General features: G+C 39.1%; 1 protein-coding gene across 1 annotated transcript; it reads right to left on the bottom strand.

Annotated features, from left to right (window-relative positions):
* Nucleotides 1–13,185: 13,185 nt before the first annotated feature.
* LOC130987739 (uncharacterized) lies at nucleotides 13,186–13,617 on the bottom strand. The gene has a single exon (XM_057911426.1). It carries the CDS (start codon nucleotides 13,615–13,617, stop codon nucleotides 13,186–13,188), a length of 432 nt encoding a protein of 143 aa, XP_057767409.1.
* Nucleotides 13,618–25,273: the final 11,656 nt, after the last annotated feature.

Here is a 25,273-nt window from a genome sequence, read left to right as displayed (position 1 = left end):
TCCTTGTCATTATCTTTGCAAGCCCTAGTATTCTTTCTTGTATGGATTGTTGGCCACTTTCTATGCATTTCTCATTTGTGATTTGAATCGGGAGAGGATAATCATAATAGATTAGGAGCTTGAAACATATTGACTCAATAAACCGGGAGGTTGAGAGTTGGGTGAGAGTTTACCGATCCTTTGTGCTTTTGGGAGTTATAGGTTAGAAGTTGACCGGGGACGGCAACTATGACCCGTAATCTACCGTTTTAGTCGTCCGGGAGGGGGCTAGAACTAGTGGGGAGATCACTCTAGATAAATAGGAATATCAAGACTAATATTGAGCTAATTTGAAGTCCATTGCTAATCCATCGATGCCTAATCCCTAAACCACCTTCATCACTTAATTAATCCACTTTGTTTGATTGTTCTTATTTTGTCTTTGAATTTGTTAGTTAATCAAACCACTCACCTCCTTGTTTAGTCTAAATAGCTATAATCACTAGATTGAACTACTAATCCTTGTGGGATACGACCTTGCTTCCATATATTACAACTACCCGTATACTTGCGGCGTGGTGAAAATATTAGCGAACATTAATCTGCAACCATATATGAAGTTTGCCTAGGTTTGATCTTCCAAAAACGCATATTTCTCTATTAATTGCATATATTCTTGATAGGGAACAAAAAATACTGAGAATGATGTCTGCTTCTTGGGGACCCACTACAAAAAAATGGCCTATTATCGGCGGCATTTTCCGTCGGTAATAGGAACACGACGGCCGGTAAAGACATTACCGACGGCGACTTGTCGCCGGTAACGTCCTCGTCGGTAATGAATTACCGTCGGCGAGCATACGCCGCCGGCAATCACCGGCGGCACGTCGTCGGTAATGTCGCCAATAAAAGACGGAAAATTGCCGGAGAATTACCGGCGGTAAACGCCGCCGCTAATTACCGGCGGCCGGCGCCACCGCCGTCGGTAATGTTGACCGAACGGCGATGGCGATCTCGCCGACCTATGCCGGGTTATTACTGGTGGCGTATTGCCGTCGGTAATATTTTTGAATTTTCTTAATTAATTAATTAATTAATTTTATTGTATATCCACAATTTATATGTAATGTTGTTTCAAAACATGAAATAAATAGTTCAATAAAACATAAATGTATAAAACAAAGTGTCAAGTGTAAATGTGTAATGTTGTTTCAAGACGAATATTGACGTCCTGATTGTGCAAAGGGGCAAAACCATCTGTAGAGAGGCCTAATCTCACATTTCTGGTCTCTTGAGCGAATTTAGGATAAACTGAATTCAAGTGTTTCCATGCCGGAGAGTCTACCGGGTGGCGCATAACCCCATCGTCTGTTGAAGTCGCATGCCAATGCATATTCTCGGTTGTTGCTGCAGATGCAAACATCCTCTGCAGTCGGGGCGTCAAAGGAAAGTAGTGCATCTATTTAGCGAGAACATGTTTCTTTCGCAATCTTCCAGATGCACGCCGTGTCTCCTTATATCGTGACTCGCCACAGAAGTTACAGCTGTCCAACTCACTATCGTCCCCCCAATACAACATGCAATTATTAACACAATAATCGATCTTCTCTACTGGCAAATCCAAACTGCGCAGATTTCTCTTCGTACTATAGAAGTCTTTTGGACAGTTGTTATCCTTCGGTAAAGCCGTTTTAAACATCGACGACAACTGATTGTAACATCTCTTTGACATGTGGTTTTTAGCCTTTATGCTCATGAATTGAGTCATCCAGGATAACTGTGAGTAAGTGTCACAGGATGGGTACAATGGATTATCGGCTGCGTTCAACATGTCATAAATCTGTTGAGCGTCAGGATTGGGCGGCTTCTCCAGATTTGGAAGATCTTGGTAATTAATAGGTCCAGCATGATCATGCACCATCCTTTCGTAGTTATTGTATGACCCATCATCCTCATCCATTACTTGGCAATTACTAGGTCCAGGTTGTGTAGGTATATACATCGGTGCTTCTCTGTGATAAACCCAGGTTGTGTAATTGAGGACAAATCCACGCCTACTAACATGTTCTCTGACTGTAGGTACAGATAAAAAGGCTACATTCTTGCACTTGTTACACGGGCACCTAATGTTACCTTCTCCATCTGTGTACGCCGTTTGATTTATCGCATACTCAAAGAAACTTTCAAGCCCCGTTAAAGATCATAAATTACTTGAATCAAACGAAATTTCGACAGCATAACCCCATTATCCTAACTACCAAGTGCTTGACTCTACCAGCAGCTATAATGACCATAGTGGTCCTAATTTACTAACCCTATACTAGGTCTACCAGGCCCCCATTATCGAAACAATACAATACATATAAAACAATAAAAACAAAGTAATTAAATTAAAAACAATCATTTGTTGGAAGAAGATCCTTAAGAAATAATCAATTTATATCCCAAAGGGAGAAGATCCTTAAGAAATTGATTAAATCTATTCCACAATATATAATAACATATCATTTCATCATAAACACATACTAGCATACTTAAAATTCTATTAATCATACTTAATTTAACAAAATTATCTAACATAAATAAATCTCTAACAAATTCATACTTAAAATTAATCATGCTTTATAATTAATCAAACTTTAATTTAATTAACATTAATTAGATTCTAACAAAATAATAGTAAAAACAAATTTAAAATTAATCTAACAAATTAATCTAACTAATTAAAATTAATCATACTTCACATATTATAAATTAATTAAAATTAATCTAATTAACATTAATTTTAGTCTAACAAAATAATTAATAAATAAATAAAATAGCGAGAACGAGAGCGTACGGTAGTGGTTGGTGGCGGAGCGGTGGCGGTAGTGGCAGCGGCGTCGTCTAACTGAGACGATAAAGAGAGAAAATGAGATATGAAAGTGAGAAAGAAAGAGAGAGAAAAAGGATCTGCAGAGGTGGCTGGCCGACGGCGGCGACTGGGGGTGGGGCGAGGCGGATCGACGACTAGGGGTGGGGGTGCGGTAAGGAACAGGGAGGGGGGCCGGGGGAGGGGGGGGGGGAGAGGGGGTTTGCTGAGTCAACAGGGGATCTGGGAAGGGGAGGGGCGATTTTAATTAATCAAATAGTGGCGGCAACACGCCGTCGGTAATTATCGGCGGCGTTTGCCGCTGGTAATATGTATGCCAATTAAAATTAAACTAAAATTAAATTATTTTATAAACAGTAATGCCTTCGGTAAATTTAAAAGGCGGGTCGCCTTGTTTGCCGTCGCTGTGCCGCCGGTAATTCGCGCCGATATTTCAGCATTTTTTTGTAGTGACCAGACCACTATTTACAGTTGATTGTGTCTGTTCGCGAAGAGGCGCTTCTGAACAGGCACATTAGTTAGGAGATAACCAATCAACTATGACTTATTTATTATTTGGCCCCTCATCAAATAATAAATACTCTCTTTGTCCCTCATAAATATGCAAAGTTGATCACCACACGAGTTTTAATAAAAACTTGTTTGGAGCATTTATAGTGGAGAAAGAGTCCCACATTGATGGTATTAATGAAATAGATTTTGGGTAAATAGTGTAAGTTACAATGGTAAAATTATAAAAATTATGTGTTGGGTAGTGTTTAAAAATAGAGTGTGCATAAATTTGGGGGACAGGGGGAGTATAACATTTACCATATATATATATATATATATATATATATATATTAAAATAGCATATACATATATAGGGAGAAGTTCAAGAAAGAATCATAAATAAAAGAAGACCGTAGAACCATTTTCAGCCATTCGATCATCAAGATCTACGGTGGATGCATCATCTTGTTGGATGAATGCAGATCCTGGGTTCGAATCCTGAAGGGAGCATTTTTTTAAAAAAAATTTAGTGCATTAATTTTAACAGCGAATGCATTAATTTTTACAGTGGATGCATTAGATTTGATGGTTCTCCCGTTCTCACAAATAATGTAGTTCTCTCTAGAACCACACCCTACATATATATATATATAGGGGGCGGTTATTCAATAAACCACCCTTATTTTAAGAATTACGAACCAGCAAAAATGCATGAATTTTATGTATAACACGCATGAATAAACTGTATAAAAGCATGAATTGCGAAAAATAATTTTTTGCTACCTTTGGGATTCGAACTCAGGACCATGAATTTATCCAACAAGGTGATGAATCAACCGTAGATCTTGATGATCTAAGGGCTGAAAATGGTTCCTAATTTATATTTTAAGAAGCGTTCTTATTTTAGCCTTCCCTTATATATATATATATATATATATATATATATATATATATATATATAGGCCAAGGTTCAATGAAGAAGGCTTAAATGTAAGAAAGAAGAGAGAAGTAATCTCATCCGTTAATCTTATCTAATCTAACGGATATGATTTGTTCACGCCATGTTCAACGGATTTTTTCGTTGAACATATGGGGGGTCGAAACCCAAAACCCCCAAAAATATTGTATATGTTCACGAATGTTCAACGAAAAAATCCATTGAACATGGCGTGAATAAATCATGTCCTTAGATTAGATAAGATCAACGGATGAGATTACTTCTCTCTTCTTTGTTACAGTTAGGCATTTTCATTGAACCTAACCCTATATATATATATATATATATATATATATATATATATATATATATATATATATATATAGGGTTGGGTTCTTGTAGTATCCAAGCTTATGGTAGTACCGTAGGATCAATTCTTGACCACACATTTATGACATGTGACGCATCAAGATGGTGACACGTGGCAAGACATTCTGAAGCAAAATCTGTAGAAGGGTAAAATCAGAATATATTTTTCGGAATAAAAAAATATTATGTTTTGTCAAAATATTCATATTTTAGATGCATAAAGGTTCAAACTAAGATGCATACAGTTTCATATAAAAATGCATAAGATTTCACCCCACCCAACTCCATCCCACCCCACCCCCCACACCCCTGAACCCCACCCCACCCCTGAACGCCCCCACCCAACCCATCCCGCCCCCAAAAAAAAAAATTAATTTTTTCAAAAACTGATTTTCTAACCACTGACCCATCCACCCCCACCCCACCCACCCCCTCCCTCCCAAATTTTTTTTTTAATTTTTTCAAAAACTGATTTTCTGACAACTGACCCATCCTCACCCCCACCCCACCCACCACCCACCCCCTCCCCCCAAAAAAATTTAAATTTTCAATTTTTTTTTTAATTTTTGGGGATGCATAATTTCATACACTGATATGCATATATTATTACATGAAAATGCATAAAACATTAACTACAAATAATTATTTTTGCCAATACATTTTTTTAAAAAAAAACCCTAAACACTAAACCCTAAATACTAAAACACTAAACTCTAAACATCATTAAACCCTAAACACTAAAACCAAAACCCTAAAATAAATACTAAACACTAAAACCTATACACACTAAAACACTACACACTAAAACCTAAAAACTAAACCCTAAATGCTAAAACACTAAACTCTAAACATCATTAAACCCTAAATACTAAAACCAAAACCCTAAAATAAATACTAAACACTAAAACCTATATACACTAATACACTACACACTAAAACCTAAAAACTAAACCATAAACACTAAAACACTAAAATCTAAACATCATTAAATACTAAACCCAAACCCTAAAATAAATACTAAACACTAAAACACTATACACTAAACCCTAAAAACTAAACCCTAAACACTAAACCCTAAACACTAAATCCTAAACACTAAAAACCTAAACACTAAAAACCTAACTCTAAACCCTAAACCCTATACACTAAAATAAAATATTATAAACCGTGTGTATATAAAAAAGAAGAATGCATAATCAAGAACAATAAAATGCATATATTATTACATGAAAATGCATAAAACATTAAATACAAATAATTGTTTTTGCAAATACATTTTTTTTTTTAAATCCTAAATACAAAAACACTAAACTCTAAACATCATTAAACCCTAAACACTAAAACCAAAACCCTAAAATAAATACTAAACACTAAAACGTATATATAGTAAAACACTACACACTAAAACCTAAAAACTAAACCCTAAATACTAAAACACTAAACTCTAAACATCATTAAACCCTAAACACTGAAACCAAAACCCTAAACTAAACACTAAAACCTATATACACTAAAACACTACACACTAAAACCTAAAAACTAAACCCTAAACACTAAAACACTGAAATCTAAACATCATTAAACCCTAAATACTAAAACTCAAACCCTAAAATAAATACTAAACACTAAAACCTATACACTAAAACACTACACACTAATAAAAACTAAACCCTAAACACTAAAAACCTAAACACTAAACCCTAAACCCTATATCCTAAAATAAAATATTATAAAACGTGTGTATATAAAAAAGAAGAATGCATAATCAAGAACAATAAAATGCATATATTATTACATGAAAATGCATAAAACATTAACCACAAATAAGTTTTTTTGGGGGGGGTGGGGGGTGGGGGTGGGTCAGCAATCAGAAAATCAGTTTTTGAAAAAAAAAATTAGGGGGTGGGTGGGGTGGGGTAGGGAAAATACCAGATTTATTAAAATGAAATGCATTTTTTGTATAATTTAATGCATTTTTATGTGGAAACTTTATGCATTTTTGTTTGATTTTATATGCATGTGAAACGTGCCTATTTTTGGGGGGTGGTAATGGGGAGGGTTGGGGGGTGGTGTGGGGTGGGTTGGGGGGTGGTATGGGGTGGGGTGGTGAAAATACCAAAACTGTAAAAATAAAGTGCATTTTTCTGTTCAAAGTTATGCATTTCATGTGAAAACTTTATGCATATTCGTGTTAGACTTTATGCATCTAAAATATACTCCCTCCGTCCACAATTTAATGCCCTACTTGCCTTTAAAAATTTGTCCACAATTTAATGCCCTATTGTGCTTTTTGTACACTTTTACTCTTCTTCTTTTCCTATATTTACTACCCTTTGCCACTAATGGACCCACCTTAAAACACATTTATCATTTTTATATTCTATATTTATTACACTTTATCACTAGTGGACCCACTCACAACACCTGTATCACTTTAGTCAACTATCTTTATCACTTTGGTCAACTACCCTTATATTCCATCCACATCACCTTTTTCAGCTTTCTTAGTCTCCGTGCTCACACCCAAATAGGGCATTAAATCATGGACGGAGGGAGTATCTATTTTGTGAAAATCTAAAAAAATATATATATATTTTAATTTTTAATTCCGAAAATTATATTCCAATTTTACCGCTCTCCAGATTTTGCCTTGGATTGCCTTGCCACGTGTGAATTGGCCCTACGGTATTACCATAAGTTTGGATACTATATGATCCTATTCCTCTATATATATATATATATATATATATATATATATATATATTAAAATAGCATATACATTAATTATATATTTGTGCATTTAATTATTGGATCTTCCACTTGGGCAACATATATATGCACTGATAAACGTATACAACTTTAAGAGCTCAGAATCTGCTATCATAGAATGTATATATGTCTTAACAATTATAACTAAACTCATCAATGGTCACATATATAAACATAGTCAAATGACATATATAGATCAATGGTAATGCAAAAATAACATGCAATTTAACGAAACATATTAGTTTTCGGCCGACTGAGCCGCTTTAAACTTAAGTGAGGTCACAAAATATATTGAAAATACTCATTACTTTATTTTTGCGGAAAATATCTGAATACATAAGTGTTTATAAACGTAAATACAAACTCCCACTAAAACATAATTTCATAAAGCGATACAATACCCATACGAGCAACGTGCTCATGAAAGACCTAATTGGGTGGTAAACTTTTAGTGAACGGATCTCCTATCATGGAGTTTGTCCCAATGTGCTCTATAAGTAGTTGTTTATTTTTTACTTTTTATTTGATAACAAGAAACTCTATGTCAATATTCTTTTATTTTGACGAGCTTTTGTTGTTATTGAAATTAGAACTGCCGACTTATTGTCACAAAATAACTTGAGTGGTGTTTCAACATTCTCCGAAATGCGCAGCCCAATAACAAAATATTGCAACCATATTGCATGGTTTCATGGAAGAAGCTACAGTGACTGTTTGACACTTTTCCATGATATAGCTCCTCCAGCCAATAGGAAAACATAACATTATGTAGATTTTGTATCATCTTGGCATCCTCCAATATATCATAATCAGAATATCCTACTACCTCCAAATTATATGATTTTCTGTAAGTGAGCATGTAATATTTTTCTCTTTTGGCTGCTATCCAATGTTCATACCAGGGTTACTTAAATATCTTCCTAACATTCATACTATGTACGAAATATTCGAATGCGTACATATATACTTGAGTATACATTAGAATCTCAACAACTGATGAATAGGGAATCTTCTGCATTTTTTGAATTTCAAGGTTACTTTTAGGGCATTGCTTAATACTAGGGCTGTAGCCTGTAAATGAACCAAGCCGCTCGTGAATTATTCGGGGCTCGGCTCGAAAAAAGCTCGTTCGAAATTCCTTCATTTTCTAAACGAGCTGAATTCGAGCTCGATAGAATTATCGAGTCGAACTCGAGCCTGTATATGTTCGGCTCGTACCTTAGCGAGCCTATTCGCGAATACGTTTGCGAATAGGATCACGAATATATTCGCGAATAGGCTCGTGAATATACTCATTAAAATAATAATTTTATATATTTCATTTGTTAAATATTTTCTGAATAATAAAATTAATTCTCATAATTAAAAAAATAATTTATTACTAACTTGACAAATTATCTATTTGTTAAATATAAATTATAAATTATAAATCATAAGTTGTTTAGAAATACATGAACAATTATATTTTTTTTTATTTTAATGAAATATTAATATATAAATAATTATTTATGTCATAAATAAATGAATTAAATAGCTTTAATAATACCATCAAACAATGTATTTGATAGTTATATAATCTCAATGATGTACTTGTTAGTCGTTATAATATTAACAAAAATTAATAATAAAGATCTAGACTTATATCTTAATTAAATTTTAGTACTTATATATCTAGACTTATATCTTAAATTTAGTAATTATATATCTAGACTTATATCTTAAATTTTATATTAGTTATATATTTGTAATTATATTATTAATTTTAAAAGAAAATATACTTCCCTTACATAACTAATTAACGATGTGATAAAGATAATTTATAGTTTAGTACCTATTATATGAGATACAAAATGACTTATAGATCTATAACTTATTGTTGGGTCCCGGAGGGTCACTGAACTGGTGTGGGGGGGGGGGTGGGGGAGAGGGGAATACACCAGTAGGCTATTTTAAAACTTTGAACTTCTTTCGTTGATTGAAGAAAGTAATGTTGACGTGATCAGTGAAAAATAAGATCAGTTGAAAGAAGGGGTAGACTGATACTGATAATGATTCAGTGGATAACTTCAGTATGAAGAACAAGTCAACAAACTGATAGTTCAAATAAGGCTTTAATCTAATTAGTTGTAAATCAGAGTAAGTGTTATGAATCTGACTGACTACCCAAAGGTTCGTCAGTTAGACTGATAACACTTGGTGAGCGGAAACGATTTAAGGAAATAACATTTAGTGAAACAAATTGTCAATTTTAAGGTTTCTCTTTTCAAGGTTAACGGTTTCATCATATAAGCGTTGAGCACAGAAGAATATGAAATACTGAAAGCAGTAAATGACACAGAGATTTTTAACGTGGTTTGAAAAATCTTTCCTACGTCCACGGTCAGTTGATCACACTGACAATCGATTGCGCATGTGCTTACAGGTGCACAGTAAACCTAACGACTCAAACAACTGTTTCAGTACCAACGCACTGGGTTGGATTTCTCTTCACTTTTCTCAATCTCGCAAGAACGCTAAGACTTCACCCGTCTAAAACTCCAACACTCAAACGCTCTTTGAAAAGGGGTTTGAAAAACTTCCAACTAAGATTACTGAGAACATGCTCTCAAGTAATCAAGGACTAGGCTAAAGATGTAAGAATATGATTGCCTAGACACTTCTAAGAGAGTGTTTATAAATCAGGTAGACTGATTTTTACAACAAGGTTTACTCTCTTCTTCGATTCAAGTTTGATAGCTAAGTAGTGGCTGACTCGATATTTTGGCAGAGCTCACTACTACAAAAATGCACATACATAACGCTTCATACATAACGGTTTTTTTAAAAAACCGTTATGTATGAGCGCATTTTTTGAAAAGATAACGGTTTTCACAAAAAACCGTTATCTATATACTGTTGTCCATGGAAATAGATAACGGTTTAAGTTAATCCGTTATGTTTATGCGTTATCTATTAGTTTCATACATAACGGTACTACAAAACCGTTAAGCCGACCGTTATCTATGGGCATATTTTACAACGGTTTATTAAACCGTTATGTATCAGCACTTCGAAAACTGTTATGTCTAATTTTTTTTAATTTTTTAATTTTTTTTTAAATTTTTTTAAAACTTATATTATATTATATCATTTGAAACTCATGTTTCTCTTAAATCCCTCTCAATCGAGCTCTCCTAAAAATTTACACACAGAAAATTCTCTCCCCCTTCTCTTTCAAGCTGAGCGGACCAGCTAGGGCTCCGCCGCCGCGGCCGCCAAAGTTCCGGCGAGGAGAGCCGGCCTCGCCCGCCTTATCTCTCTTTCTTTTGACTCAATTCGGGCATTCACAAACTCACACCACCGCCCGACTTCTCAATCTCCGGCAAACTGCAGTGAGAAGCCGCCGCCACTCTCCCTCAAAATCTCACCTAACCACCGACTCAATTTGAAAAGGTTCCAGCCGCCACCACCGCCTGTATCTCAAGCGGCGGCGCCACTCTCTTCTGGAAAACACCCTAGATCCCTAATTCCTCTGTCTGAAACCCTAGGGCCCCAGATCTAGACTCCACCCTCTCCGACCTCCGGCATCAATAGCATCTATTTATAGGCGGAGGATGAAGAATAGATCCATTGGAGGAGATCCTTCTTCAAATACTGCCGTTGACACTTGATTTGATCTGTGCTCAGGGAATTCGTCCTCTATCTCCCTTTTCGCCGAAATGGGTAAGGTCTTCAGGCATGTGGAGATGGTGTTACAGTGTAAAGTAACATGGATGAAGTAATTCTGCTCGGCGAAGGACGATTTGCCATATCCGAGCATTTAATGCTATGTCATTTGCATTTAATGTTGCATTTAATGCAACGTATACTGGAAGATATCTTTTGTCTTTATTCGTCTAAGTGATATGTACTTTAATGAATCTTCAGTCCGTCTTTTTGTAGCTTCAGTCCGTTGTATTCTTCTGATCCTTAAACAAGTCTTCAGAGAATGTTCCGACTAAAGATTACTTCTTCATTCCAGTACAAGTCCTTCATTTATTGTTGTAATAACTTCAGTTGAGCTTCAATAGGTGAGTTCTTCAGTTGAGATTCTTCAGTCAGGTCTTCATCAGTCTTCAGTCTTCAAGCTTTGCCGCTTCAATCTAGCTAGAAGAAGAACTCTAACATTTGAGTTCGAAAAGAGTCTAGTTCTAGGAAATAAAATCTAAGAGTTTTGGGATCATCAAAACAAGGTTAAGATATTTCTTCTATATTCCAACACTTATTATAGTTTAATACTTGTTATGTAAGATACACATAACTTAATTAAAAAATTAACTAATTAAAAAATGTATTTATTTTATATTTTATATAGATATCTTTAGTACTTACTAATTTACTATATAAGATACATACAACTTATATTACTAATCATAGTTTAATATTTTTTTATATAAGATACATGCAACTTATAGTTTAGTACTTATATATATATAACTTATTATAGTTTGAAATTTGTTATTATTAAGCTGTGATTTTATTAAAAAAGAAAAGATAAAACCTAAAAAAACCCTTGAAAGCACAAGAAAAGCAGACTAAGGGCCGAGCCTCATTAAAACCTTTTTACGAAAAACCCAAAGGGAAAAACCGTAAAAAAGAAAAAGAGTACTCGTCTACAAGACGAAAAGCAAGAAGGAAAGAGCGGAAGAGAAAGTTTCCGGAACTCCGGCCTAACCATCGTCCCCAAACAATCTCAGCTCTAACCCAACGAAAATCAAAACCCGAAAAGCTCGGAAGGCAGAAAGGCCGATAAGATGCCGTCGCCAAAAAACTGCCAACCTCAAACGAGCCCAGACCCAAAGAAGGGAAGCTACACGATCGGTTATACGCCGTTGCCGTAAGCACTCCACAACCCACAACCCAATCGACCCCACGAAGAAAGCAGAAAGGGTAGCTACCCGGTCGGTTATACGTCGTCGCCGTAAGCACCCCACTGCCGAGAACACCCCGAAGGAAAAAAACTAGAGGCGAAAAGTTTTGGCCAGGAGACGCTGTTGCTAGAAACTAACCATCCTCAAATTCGCAAACCGAAGAGACATTAGCCACAGGAAAGCAGCAAGGGTAGCTACACGGTCGGTAATATGCCGTCGCCGCAAACACCCCCACTGCCTATCCAGTCTGCAGATCTGCCTAAAACGATGTCCTCTCCTTGAGTTTCTGACATTGCAGAGCAACATTTCGGGGCAGAGATGTGCTGCATAGTGCTCCGGGGCAGGGCTGCGCAGAGCTGTGCTCCGGGGTCTGTTATGGTAACTGAGCTGCTCTGGTCAGGCAATAGCTCTGACTTCATAGTTGTGTTCTGGTAACAGGTCTACTCTGGAAAACAGCTCTGCTCTGGTCGCTACTTGCGGGCTGCTCTGTTCTGGTCTCCAGAGCACAGAGCTGCTCTGCTCTGGTAACAGATCTGCTCTGGTAACAGCTCTGCTCTGGTTTATTCCTGTGGGTTGTTCTGACGTTCTGGTAACAGGTCTGCTTTGGAAACAGCTATGCTCTGGTAACAGCTCTGCTCTGGTCGCTGCTTGTGGACTGCTCTGTTCTGGTCTCCAGAGCACAGACCTGCTCTGCTCTGGTCTATGCCCCTGGGCTGTTCTGATCTGGTCGTCAGAGCACAGACCTGCTCTGCTCTGGTCTCTGCCTGTGAGCTGCTCTGATCTGGTCTTCAGAGCCGCAATGCTTAGGAATCTGCTCTGACAACTGCAAAGATCAGCGCCGAACTCAGCCCTGACCTTTGAAAAGTTCTGCTCTGGTCTCATAACTTAACACGAACGGTGCTATGTGTTTCCATATCAAGAGACACCGCAAGTTTAATCTCATCCAGAGCGTAAGGCCACCAACCTTCGTTTCGATCCAAGTTGGCCATCAGATCCGTCGGCTTGTTGCCTTCCCGATAAATATGTGAGACATGAAATTGGAAGTCATCAAGATTTTTCGAAGCCGCCAGAAAGCGCCAAGGCACTTCAACCGACCGAGTCTGAAGAAGACGAACAATATAAGTCGAATCAGCTTCGAGCCAGAGTTGCCGCCAGCCACAATGGTGAGCTATGTCAATAGCATGAATAACAGCGAGGAGTTCAGCCTCAAAAGCAAAACCCTTGCCCCCTTTAAAGTGGAAACAACCTCGAACCCAGCCCCAATTATCTCTAAACACCCCGCCAGCAGCGATAATGCCCGGGGCACCCATCACCGAGCCATCCGTGTTTACTTTAATCTAGCTGCCCACCGGTGGCCACCAATGAACTTCAATCATCATCGGGGGTGGCCGAGCCCGAGTCACCACACCAATGCGACGAAGAATAAGGTAGTCATTCCAAGAGTTATTGTAACAACCAAGTTTAGAGAACTGAGCATCCATCTCTTTGAAGGTGACTTTAAGGAAACTCATTCTCATCGAAGGTGGCTTGATTGCGGCAGTCCCAAATTTTCCAAACCATATTAATAACCGCCGCTTTACAGAAAGCCGACACCAAGGGACTAAACTCCACATTCCATGAGGAAACTAAGCAGGTGTGAATATCCGAACTCCTCTCCAGGTCTTGTTTATCAAACCAAGTCAGAATTTTCATCCAAGAAGGACGAATACCAGAGCACCCCCAAAAAAGGTGCGTCAAATTCTCCTCAGCCTTACCGCATAAAATACAACGATTAGGACCTTGAATCCTCCTTCTGCTAAGGCTATCCAACGTTGGCATTTTGGAGTGGATTATTCTCCAACATATCATAGATCTGTGATCCGGAATGAATCGCTCCCAGAGCCACGACCCCCAACGGACTTTGGGAAAAGACGGACTGATCTCAGCGTAAGCTAAAGCTGAGGTGACGTTGCCCGTAGCAGAAGGCTTCCAATAACGCGCGTCTTCCTCCTCATCAATCGGGAGGAGAAGCATATCCACCACCACATCTGGGAACCGAACCACAAAGTCTTCCGTGAAATGCCCTATTCCATCAAAGTAGTAATCATCAACAGCCTGGTTCAAGTACATGTGCATGTAATCAGGAATACCAAGTTTATCCACCAGCTTATATCCCAGCCAATCTTCATGCCAGAACAAAGTACTAGCACCAATACTAATGAAAGAAAAAGAATTCTCCACCATATTGTCAACCAAATCACGAATGCTCGTCCAAAAAGGAGAAGACGCCAAGGCCCATTTAGCATGACTAAAATTATCCAAATACCTAGTACGAAGAACAGCAAAAGCAAAGTCCTTTCCATCAATAAGGCGCCAAGCAGTTTTCATCAGAAAACTTCGATTCATGCTGGAAAACGATCTAACTTCCAAGCCTCCTTCCACCCGCGGGGCGCAAACCCTTGACCATTTAACCGGACAGAACAGTTTTTGATCAACGTTTCCCGTCCAGATGAAGTTACGACAATGACGATCCAAAGCATAGATCAACAACTTCGGCCATTTATACCCATCATAGAATGAGTGACAGAGCTCTGTGATATGAACCTCGCCGGTAAGGATTTGAATCTTACCGGACCGATCAAACAAACACGCGCGGAAGACTTGAAAACACGAAAGATAAATAAAAGGAACGATAAAAGATGGAAATCCCAAAACCTCTGAATCTAATCTACAAAATGATCTAGGAGAATGGATCCCTAAACCCCAACGTATGATTGATGCAGCAACTCGGGGACGATGAATGACACGCGACGAGGGTTGGTAAACTCGCCGTTACGTCGATAAATTGAATTTGCTTGGGTAAAATTCCGGAAGAACTCGAAGTCCTCAAGAGAGAATAAACTCACAAATTGATTGATAAAAGATATGTTATATTTTTCATTCACATGCAGCCATATATATAGGCGAAACTAAACCCTAATCTAATGAAGGAAATAAACGTAAAAACAAGGAAACTAAAAGAAAACTTGTTCTGCAAGTTTTTGACAACTCTGGCGAGAATGCCAGCTCTGGAAAACGTAGCTCTGGCGAGAACGCCAGCTCTGGAAACTTTAGCTCTGCTCTGGACTTCAGCTCTGCTCTGTCTCTGGAAGTCTGCTCTGCTCTGACGATCTGTTCTGTTCTGCTCTGGACCATTTGCTCTGCTCTGGAAGTCCGCTCTGCTCTGGAATTCGACTCTGCTATGCTCTGTCATGTCTACTTTGCTCTGAAGACATTCTTTGCGTTTGCTCTGCTCTGAAGACCTTCTGCTCTGCTCTAGCAGCTCTGTCGCGGCGAGCTTGGCTCTATTCTGGCGCGTCATTCCCCTTTTCTTGAAGAGGATTTATCCTCAAATCCAAGTAGTCAATGCAGATGCCTGGATCAAAAAACCAAATCTTCGTTTGTTGCAGGGAACGACTGTTGGGCCATAACTTTTCTCTCTTGTCCATCATTCGTCTTGCCGGGATCAAAAACCAGATGCTTCGGCTCTAACTCTGACTTGTCTTAAACCTTGAACATGAAGAAGTTGTTGTTGAAATTATTGCCATGCTTCACTTCGCTGCTGAACAGCCATGTAGCTTGCATCGGCGTTGCATCACAAAAGACTTTACTTTCATACTTGTCGATTTGAAACGGAACCTTCACTAACTTCATCAGCTTGGTTTTTATCGGGAACAACATCATCAAATTCCTGTAAAACCGAACGAATAGAAGGGGGTAAAGAAGAGAGTTCGTTAGCAAGAACCAAGTTCTTCCAATATCGCAACATGTTTATCGGCCTCCCCTTCTTCTCACACCACGTCAAATCACAAGGCTTAGCGAGAAAGGATTTATGTGTCAATCCCATATCCTTTTTCTCCACCGGCTGCTCCTTAATCCTTACCTTAGCTTACGTCAAAGCCTTTGCTTCCAAAGTAGATGGAGTAGATTCCTCACGCACTTCCTCACGTGAATCCTTCAATTCTAGCAACTTAGGATTAGACTCATCATCTTTGATATCCACCATGACTTCCACTTCATCCTTCATCTCGTTTGAATTCAAATGGTGGCGTGGCTGGGAAATATTGACAGTGTCCTTGAGTTGTAGCATTGGCAAAGGCTGGTTCTCCCGCTGCTCGCTCTCAATGGGTTGAGTTAGGGTACTCAGAACTTCCGTATCTATAAAAAACTTGCCCATAGTTGGCAAAATATCCTCTACTTTCTCTTCTTCATCTGATCCCTCCAAGTTTGGTATATCGGGATCGGTCTCCTCACCATCAGTCACCACCTCGCCATCATCTCTCACGATCATAACGTGTGTGTTCGGACACTCACTCATAGAATGCCCGAATCCCAAATACTTGAAACACTTTTCATCTCGATAGCAGCCATCGAAAACTGCCACCTGGATTCTGGCACTGATTGCTGGTGTTGTTGGCGCCATAAAAGTGTCGACGAGCAGTCTCGAAGTCTTCTTCTTCGCAAGGTTGAGACTGCCTCCACTTGCGCTGATTCTGGCACTGATGGTTGTTGTTGTTGGTGTCATAAAATTGTTCAGCAGGTCTGTCATAATCCCTTGCGCCACTTCATCTTGTCTCGCTGCAATAAAACTGTCGACGATTATTCTCGAAGTCTTCCTCGAAAGATTTTGCTTCTTTCATGCGACCCCTTCGAAAATTTTGAGCCGGTCGTTGTTGAAGTTGCTCCCGGTAGTAATGATTAGGCGCATGACGCTTTCTCATCACTGCCTTCATCTCTTGCCAAGTCTGAATAGGTGGTTCTCCGTTTCTCCTCATACTTGTTATCATCTGATCCCACCACACAAGTGCGTAGTTTGTGAACTCAATCGCTGCCAACTTCACCTTCTTGAGCTCGGAATAGTTGTGGCAATCAAATATTAACTCGACCTTTCTCTCCCACTCAAGATATAGTTCTGGATCGTTCCGTCCCTGGAATGAAGGAATGGTCATCTTGATGTTGTTGATATTGTCATCGTGATAATTCTGACCACCATCTCTACGCCAACGCCCCTCGTTTTCTTATTCATACCCTGACTCCTCTACATACTCCTCGCGATGATGAATATGTCGGAGTAGCATGCACAATCCTCCACTACCAAGTCCTCATCGATCTCCTCGACCACCACGGCCGCCTCGACTCGAAGTGGAATGATATTGCTCAAACAGGTCCATTCGCTGGTCCATCTTCTCCCTGGATACGAATGCGGCCAAACTGATACCAAATTATATGAACCTCGCCGGTAAGGATCTGAATCTTGCTGGACCGATCAAACAAACATGCGCGGAAGACTTGAAAACACGAAAGATAAATAAAAGGAACGATAAAAGATGGAAATCCTAAAACCTCTGAATCTAATCTACGAAATAATCTAGGAGAACGGATCCCTAAACCCCAACGAATGATTGACGCGGCAACTCAGGGACGATGAATGACACGCGATGAGGGCTAGTGAACTCGCCGTTACGTCGATAAATTGAATTTTCTAGGGCAAAATTCAGGAAGAACTCGAAGTCCTCAAGAGAGAATAAACTCACAAATTGATTGATAAAAGATATGTTATGTTTTTCGTTCACATGCAGCCATATATATAGGCAAAACTAAACCCTAATCTAATGAAGAAAATAAACGTAAAAATAAGGAAACTTAAAAACAAGGAAACTAAAAGAAAACTTGTTCCGCAAGTTTTTGACAACTCTGGCGAGAATGCCAGCTCTGGAAAATGCCCGCTCTGGAAAACGTAGCTCTGGCGAGAACACCAGCTCTGGAAACTTCAACTCTGCCTAGAACATCAGCTCTGGAAACTTTAGCTCTGCTCTGGACTTCAGTTCTGCTCTGTCTCTGGAAGTCCGCTCTGCTCTGGAATTCGACTCTGCTATGCTCTGTCATGTCTGCTCTGCTCTAAAGACATTCTCTGCTCTGGCATGTTTGCTCAGCTCTGTCATGTTTGCTCTGCTCTGAAGACCTTCTGCTCTGCTCTGGCACAACGTCTTCAGCTCTGGCGCGGCGAGCTTGGCTCTGTTCTAGCGCGTCACTCTGTATGACAGAACGCACCAGACAAATTCTTCCCGCCATAGATAAATGCAAGCCTTTCCATCTAGAGAACTTCTGAATAATTTTATCATATATATCGCGCAAATAAGAAACCTTCATACGACCAGAAAAAAGCGAAACACCCAAGTAGTTAACAGGAAGGCTGCCAACTCCAAAGTCAAGCTCACTAACAATACCCCGCTGCATAGCCTGAGACACTCATTTCGAAAAAAACACATTCGACTTTTGAGAGCTACAAATTTGGCCAGATAGACCGACATAGAAATCCAGAATCTCTTTAATCTTGCGCGCGTTCCTAAGAGAAGCCTTGCAAAAAATAAGAATATCATCAGCATAAAACAGATGGGTTGGAAAGTGAGAAACCCGGCTGAAGTCCATGGGGATCAAGTGACGAGATCGGACATAATTAAGCAGGATATGACTTAACACATCCTCTGCAATGCCAAATAGAATAGGCGAGAGCGGGTCACCCTGTCGAACACCACGCGAGCAAGGGAAATAACCACTGAGCTGTCCATTGTACAAAATGGAGATACGAGTAGAGCAAAAGATGATGGAAATCCAGCGCACAAACTTTTCGTAAAACCCATTGACACCGAGGACTTTCAGAATGAAATCCCAACTCATAGTGTCAAAAGCCCTGCGAATATTGATCTTGCAAGCCATGTTCGACTTACGACCAGTATGATTCATGCAACTGAAGCCTTCTGAAACCAAATTAATGCAGTCATGAATAGATCTACCCGCAATGAAACCAAATTGATTTGGAGACACATGTTCCGCCGCACCTTTGTTGAGCCGCGTGGCCAAGATCTTCAAGATAATTTTAAAGAAGAAGTTGGACAGAATAATTGGACGAAGATCCGCCATGGTGTCCACAGTCTCCTTCTTCGGGATGAGTATCAAAGTGTTAGCATTACAGCCAGCAGGCAAGTAGGAATTAATGAAAAACCCCTTCACAGCCATGATCACATCTCCCTTAATCGTGCCCCAACAATTTTGAAAGAAAGCTCCTGAAAACTTATCCGGACCAGGGGAGCTGTTCGCGTCCATACCGAACACAGCAGCATGAATCTCCTCTTCATCCGGAATCCATATGAGGGTCGCATTATGATCATCCGTTACATAATTATCAATATTAGCCTCAAGCAAAGTCACGTCCACCTGATTTTGAATGTCATCCTTGAAAAGATTGGAGAAGAAATCTACAATATGTTGCTGGATAACATTCTGATCATACGAAACAGTATCATCGATTCTCAAATGCTCCAGGCGAAGATTATTCTTACGAAATCTAAGGAGGCGATGAAAGAACTCAGTATTCCTGTCACCATCAGTCAACCAATGCTCCCTACATTTTTGTTGGAGCAGACTGTGTTTCCTAGCCAAAACAGAATTCAACGCAGCTTGAGCTCCCACCTCTTCATCAAATAACTCATCCGAGTAGCCCATGACCGGGATATTATTTTGAACCATCGAAAGGTCCCTGTTATGATCCGAAATTTGAATATCCACATGACCGAAGACATCTTTATTCCACGTTCTTAGCTCTCCACGCAGCCTCCGAAGCTTAGGCATGACACGATAAATCGGGCATCGCGTCTCCATATCAATACTCCAGGAATTAGAAACCATCTCATGGAACTCAGGATGCAACAACCACATCTTGAGAAATTTAGAAGAACGTTGTCCCGGAGGGATGCCCGAGCGACATTGAAAAATCAGCGGGGAGTGATCCGATGTTACCCGAGGAAGCGCATGCGTGTTAATGTCCGTCCAGCTGGTAGCAAAATCTGTTGAAAATAAAGCTCTGTCTAGATGCGACTCAACATGCCTCGGAAGAAATCTATGCCCGGACCAAGTCATACGAACTCCCGTGGATGGGGACTCAACAAACTCCGTCTCATCAATAAAGTTACAGAATTCATGGCAAGAACTCCTATCTGGCGCAACAGTGCTGACCCTCTCATGTGCGCCCCTTACCGCATTGAAGTCCCCAATAAAGATCGTTTTCCCAGCAGTAAAATCCATCAGATCCTGCCAGAGCTGACGACGCAGCACCTTGTCATTGGCGCCATGAACAATCGCAATCCTAAAATCCTGAGAGCCCCAAGTACAACTAGCGACCACCACTTGATCCGAAGAAAAAATGATATTTGTGACCAGGCTGCGCCAAGAGCAAGATGTTAGAACGTCTGGGGAGTCTGCAATTGTGATGATGAGGCGTCATGTTAAATAGAACGCCAAAAACTTGGACGAACTTTACGCATTTTAGACTTAGGTTCAATCAACCCAATAATAATAGGTGAAAAGGAGCGACAGTGCTCCTGCAACAAGCGTTTAGATTCGTCCGTAAGGCCCCAGACGTTCCAAACGAGTATATTCATTGAGATTAGTTTGAATTCGAGAACGGAGTTTGACCCCGCTCCATTTCATCCGTCCATCGCTGATTCGACATATTATCCATAGTTTTCAAAGAATCTGATTGTCGATGCTCAATGATATAATCTCGCGGCTTCTGCCCAGCATCGACCGCCTTTCTCAACCGATTCTTGATGCTCTTCTCCTGCTGCATCAAAACCTTGTTATGATTCTAGGCTGCTTGATCGTTTTTAGAAGGCTGGCCCCTTCTTTTCTTGGGGGAAGAGATCGACTCCTTAAAACGTTGCACCTTCATATCATTTTCACAAGACAACAACGCCAAACTCTGCTCTGGACTCTTGTCGGGCCTATGGTCTGCTCTGCTCTGGTCAATGCACAGATCTTCGATCTGCTCTGCTCTGGCCCCTGTTCTGACCTCTGAGTTACTCTGCTCTTGTATCTGCTCAGACCCCAAGATGGTTCTGCTATGTTCTAAACTCTGACCTTTGAGTTCAGTTCTGGTTACCGCTAGAACCTGTGATCTGCTCTGCTCTGGTCCCTCAGAGCTGCTCTGCTCCGGTATAATTTCAGACATGATAATTTCATAAGAAAGGATAATCCACCCCATAGGAGACAACGTCTGAAATTATCGGGAGGAACCGGGTCAGGTTACACAATTTAGATCTTAAAGAGTGTTGGTATTAAAGATATCTATAAAATAAATACACTATTTAATATTATTTTCACTTCATTTACTAGGGGTGTGCAGACCCAACCCGAACCCGTCAAACCCGCCCGGACCGGTGGGTTCGGTTCGAACCGAACCGACCCAATACCTATGTTCGGTCCGATCCGGGTCAATTTTCTTGGACCGAACTTTTGTCAGGTCGGTCCGGGTCAAAACCCGGTCGAACCCGCCGAACCCGGACCGACCCATGTATTTATAAATTAATTATTTTTTATATATTTAATATTTAAAATAGTGTTAATAAAATTAAATTTTCAGATTTCTAACCCTAAAGATTGAGTTGTGGATTGTCAATGATGGAACTATGATATTGATATGTATTTGTATCGTATTTATTATGTTTTATGTATGAAAATTAAGTGCGAAATAGGTAAAAAAAATAATTTCGGCCTCGGCGGGTCGGACCCGGACCGAACCGGACCCGTTGTTCGGGTTCGGTCCGGGTCCGGGTCGGCCCGCACACATTTTTCGGTCCGGGTCGGTCCGTTCTCTCAAAAATTTCGGTCCAGCAAACCCGGCGGGTCGGTCCGGGTCGGTCCGGGTCCGACCCGCTGCACACCCCTATCATTTACTTAGTATATAGTAAGTACTAAAATATTAATATAAAATATAAAATAAATACATTATTTTAATAGTTAATAAACTAATTAAGTTATATGTATCTTATATAATACATTTCAAACTATAATAAGTAGTAAGTACTAAACATGTCTATATAAAATATAAATATAGAATAATAAACTATTTCATTTATCTAATTATATTAATTTATCTTGTATATAAAGCGTTGGTTGGCTGTTGTGATATTGATGATTGGGAACTGAAATAGAATAGCAAGTATTGTTGTCTTAAAAATGTAGGTGAGCAAGAGTGAAGGTGGAGGAATTGAACCAAGTTTACCTCTAGACTTTGGCAGCAGGACAGTGAGTGATTTCCTCTTGCTCTTCGGTGGATTCTATGTGTGGAACGGAAGAGAATTATAGTGATGTGCTGGATGAAGTTTGATGCTAAAAGGAGGAATGTTGGCTGCACATTTGAGTATGCTAAGGAATGGTATGAGGGGTAGGGAGATGGGGATTGGAGGCGTAGGGCGGCTGGCACAGGGAAAAGGAAAGGGTGCTGCAGATTTTTGCCCACAACACACACGCCTCCTATCTCTTGGGGAATTGTGTAGATTGTTGGCAGATTGTGTAAAGTGAAAAGCAAATAAAAGAAATAAAATCTAGTCTTGAAATTTCTATAACTGCAATATGTAACGTGTGATGATGTATCTGCTCGATATTAATATCGATGGACTGTAAAATAACTCTAAATTAAATCCGTAGATTTAATTCGCTTGCTCATCCAATATCTAAATTAAATCCGAAGATTTAATTTTTCCTCACAAGCCGGAATAAATTCACGACTTACGTAAGAATAATAATAAATAATACTCCCTCCGTCCACGAAATGAGTACCCATATTTCCTTTTTCGTCCGTCCACGAAATGAGTACCCATTTCCCTTTTTGGCAAGTGTACCCCACACATCTCTTTAATTAATACACTCAAAAAGTGGGACCCTTAAACTATTCACACTACACTCCATACATTTCTTAAAACCCGTGCCGTCCACAAATGGGTACTCATTTCGTGGACGGAGGGAGTAATATAAATAATATTTCTACTAAATAACATGACTTGCTAAGTTAGTTATAAACTTGTAATAAAAATTATTGATTGCTCAATAATCCTTATCGCGGTTTCTCACGCGAAATAGAATAATAACTCTGCTTCAAGTATTATATAAATCAAAATCATAAGCCAAAATCAATCATAGATCATCATTGGGTTTCATCACTGAAAGATACAATAAATAATTATCGCATTACTGGTTTTAATAATTAAAAGAGCGGGTTACTACAGTTAGTGTAATATAATAGGGTAGTTTTTATTTTATGGTTAGAGAGCCTTTTTAAGGCCCTACCCCTACCCCCCCTTACCCCCCCCCCCACCCCTCCCCACTTCTCACTTGAGACTTGGGTGTTTTGTGGCGTTGTTCTCCCCCTTGGGTATGCCCAAGGTTTTTCGTGTAAATCACACTTTTTTTGTTATTTATTTTATACGTATTTTCATAAAAAAAGAAGGCAGAAGTGATGTCATTTCAACCTTATCGTTTTCACAAAACACTTCTCAATTTCGTCAAGGAAACCGTTAGCATTAGTAATCTCCTCAAAATCTAGACCTCTAAAGGCATCGAGATTTTGTGTTTCATTTATCATTAGACTCATATAGTTAGAACGATCACATCTCTTAAAAATTCCTTTTATCATCAGGGGTGTTTTCCCCAGTGAGAGACTTAGGTTGTTACTTCCTAAGTGCAGTCTAATTCCATCCACCCAAACACTATCATTAAGTGCCTTTTTAATTTCTTGAGAGAATTGATATAAGAAGATAATGTGGCAACGGAAGACGAAGTAGCTAAATGTACAACAACAAAAAAAAATTCACATCAATGTAATGGAACCATAAATACTTAATAAGGTTAATTTAATCTCAAAATACCAATACACAACATTAATATCATGTCTTTGGATAGTATTAATTGCACACGATACTCTTGTTGATGTAGCAATGAAATATTGACAATAAAGTATGTGGAACAAAAAATCAATCTTGATCAACATATTATTCACATATAATACTATATAATTGTCACATATTTATCACCACAAGTGTGTATGAGATCCTGTCAAATATTAACTAGTGTGTAACCCGTCGAATTTCGACGGAAAACTTTGTACATTATTTTTCATTATAGCATATGAAATAGTCTTTATATATATTATTTTTGAATTTTAATTTTATTTTACTAAAATAAATTGCTAGTATAGTTCAAGCTATAATAATCTTAACAATTTTCGTCAGTTACATTTTAATTTTTTGTTGAGAGTTAAAATAGATTGTCTTTTTATATAAATCGTTATCTGATGAAATAATATAAAATGTTGATGTGAGGTTGGAGATTTTAGAAAAATAAAAAGAAAAATATTTAGGTAAATTTAAATAGGATATGATGAAGGATTGGCACATCGTATTTTTGGTTAATCGAATATAAGAAAACCATCTTATATATGAACATCGTCTCATTCGAACCTTACAAGACTTTTGACCATCATCTTGTGTGTAGCTTGAAATATCACATTTGACTTTTGTACGTCGAACTTATAATTACCATTTTATCTGAAGCTTGTTATATGAGATTTGGCTTATGGGTATTGATTTATGCCTAATTGTTCTGATTTTGGGTCGTGCTAAATTTGAGTTAAATATTCTGAAATTTGGTGCGTTTATGAGTCTGTTTGATGTGTTGCATGAGATTTTGATAAAATAGGAGAAAGAATCATAGTTTGGAGATTTTGGATCAGAAATCGCTTATTTGGGCTCAAATTGGCGCCAGCCCTGACAAGGCTCCCCAGAGCGGTCGAGGCAGCCAGAGCTGAATTCCAGAACTGACCAAACTCGACAGAGCCGAACTCTTGAGTTGACAGAGCTGAGTTCCAGATCTAACTAAGTCTCCAGAGCTGCCTACGTCTCCAAAGCTGACTATGTCTCCAGAGCTGCCTACATTTCCAGAGCTGACTACGTCTCCAGAGCTCACCACTTCCAGAGCTCACAATCCATAGCCAGAAATGACCTCATCTAGAGCTGACCGACTACATAGCTGGCAATCATACGTAATTTCACCATCGCTGGTAATCCAGAGCTGGCAATCACTCGCCAGCGTTGCCGTGACTTGCCGAGCTCTGAT

This window comes from Salvia miltiorrhiza, chromosome 1, assembly GCF_028751815.1.
Source record: "Salvia miltiorrhiza cultivar Shanhuang (shh) chromosome 1, IMPLAD_Smil_shh, whole genome shotgun sequence".
NCBI classification, from domain to species: Eukaryota; Viridiplantae; Streptophyta; class Magnoliopsida; order Lamiales; family Lamiaceae; genus Salvia; species Salvia miltiorrhiza.
This window is presented reverse-complemented; position numbering and strand designations above follow the sequence as displayed.

Excerpts from the sequence above, each read along its gene's own strand:
- LOC130987739 (XM_057911426.1), bottom strand. The coding sequence starts at position 13,617 with ATGGGTGCCCCGGGCATTATCGCTGCTGGCGGGGTGTTTAGAGATAAT.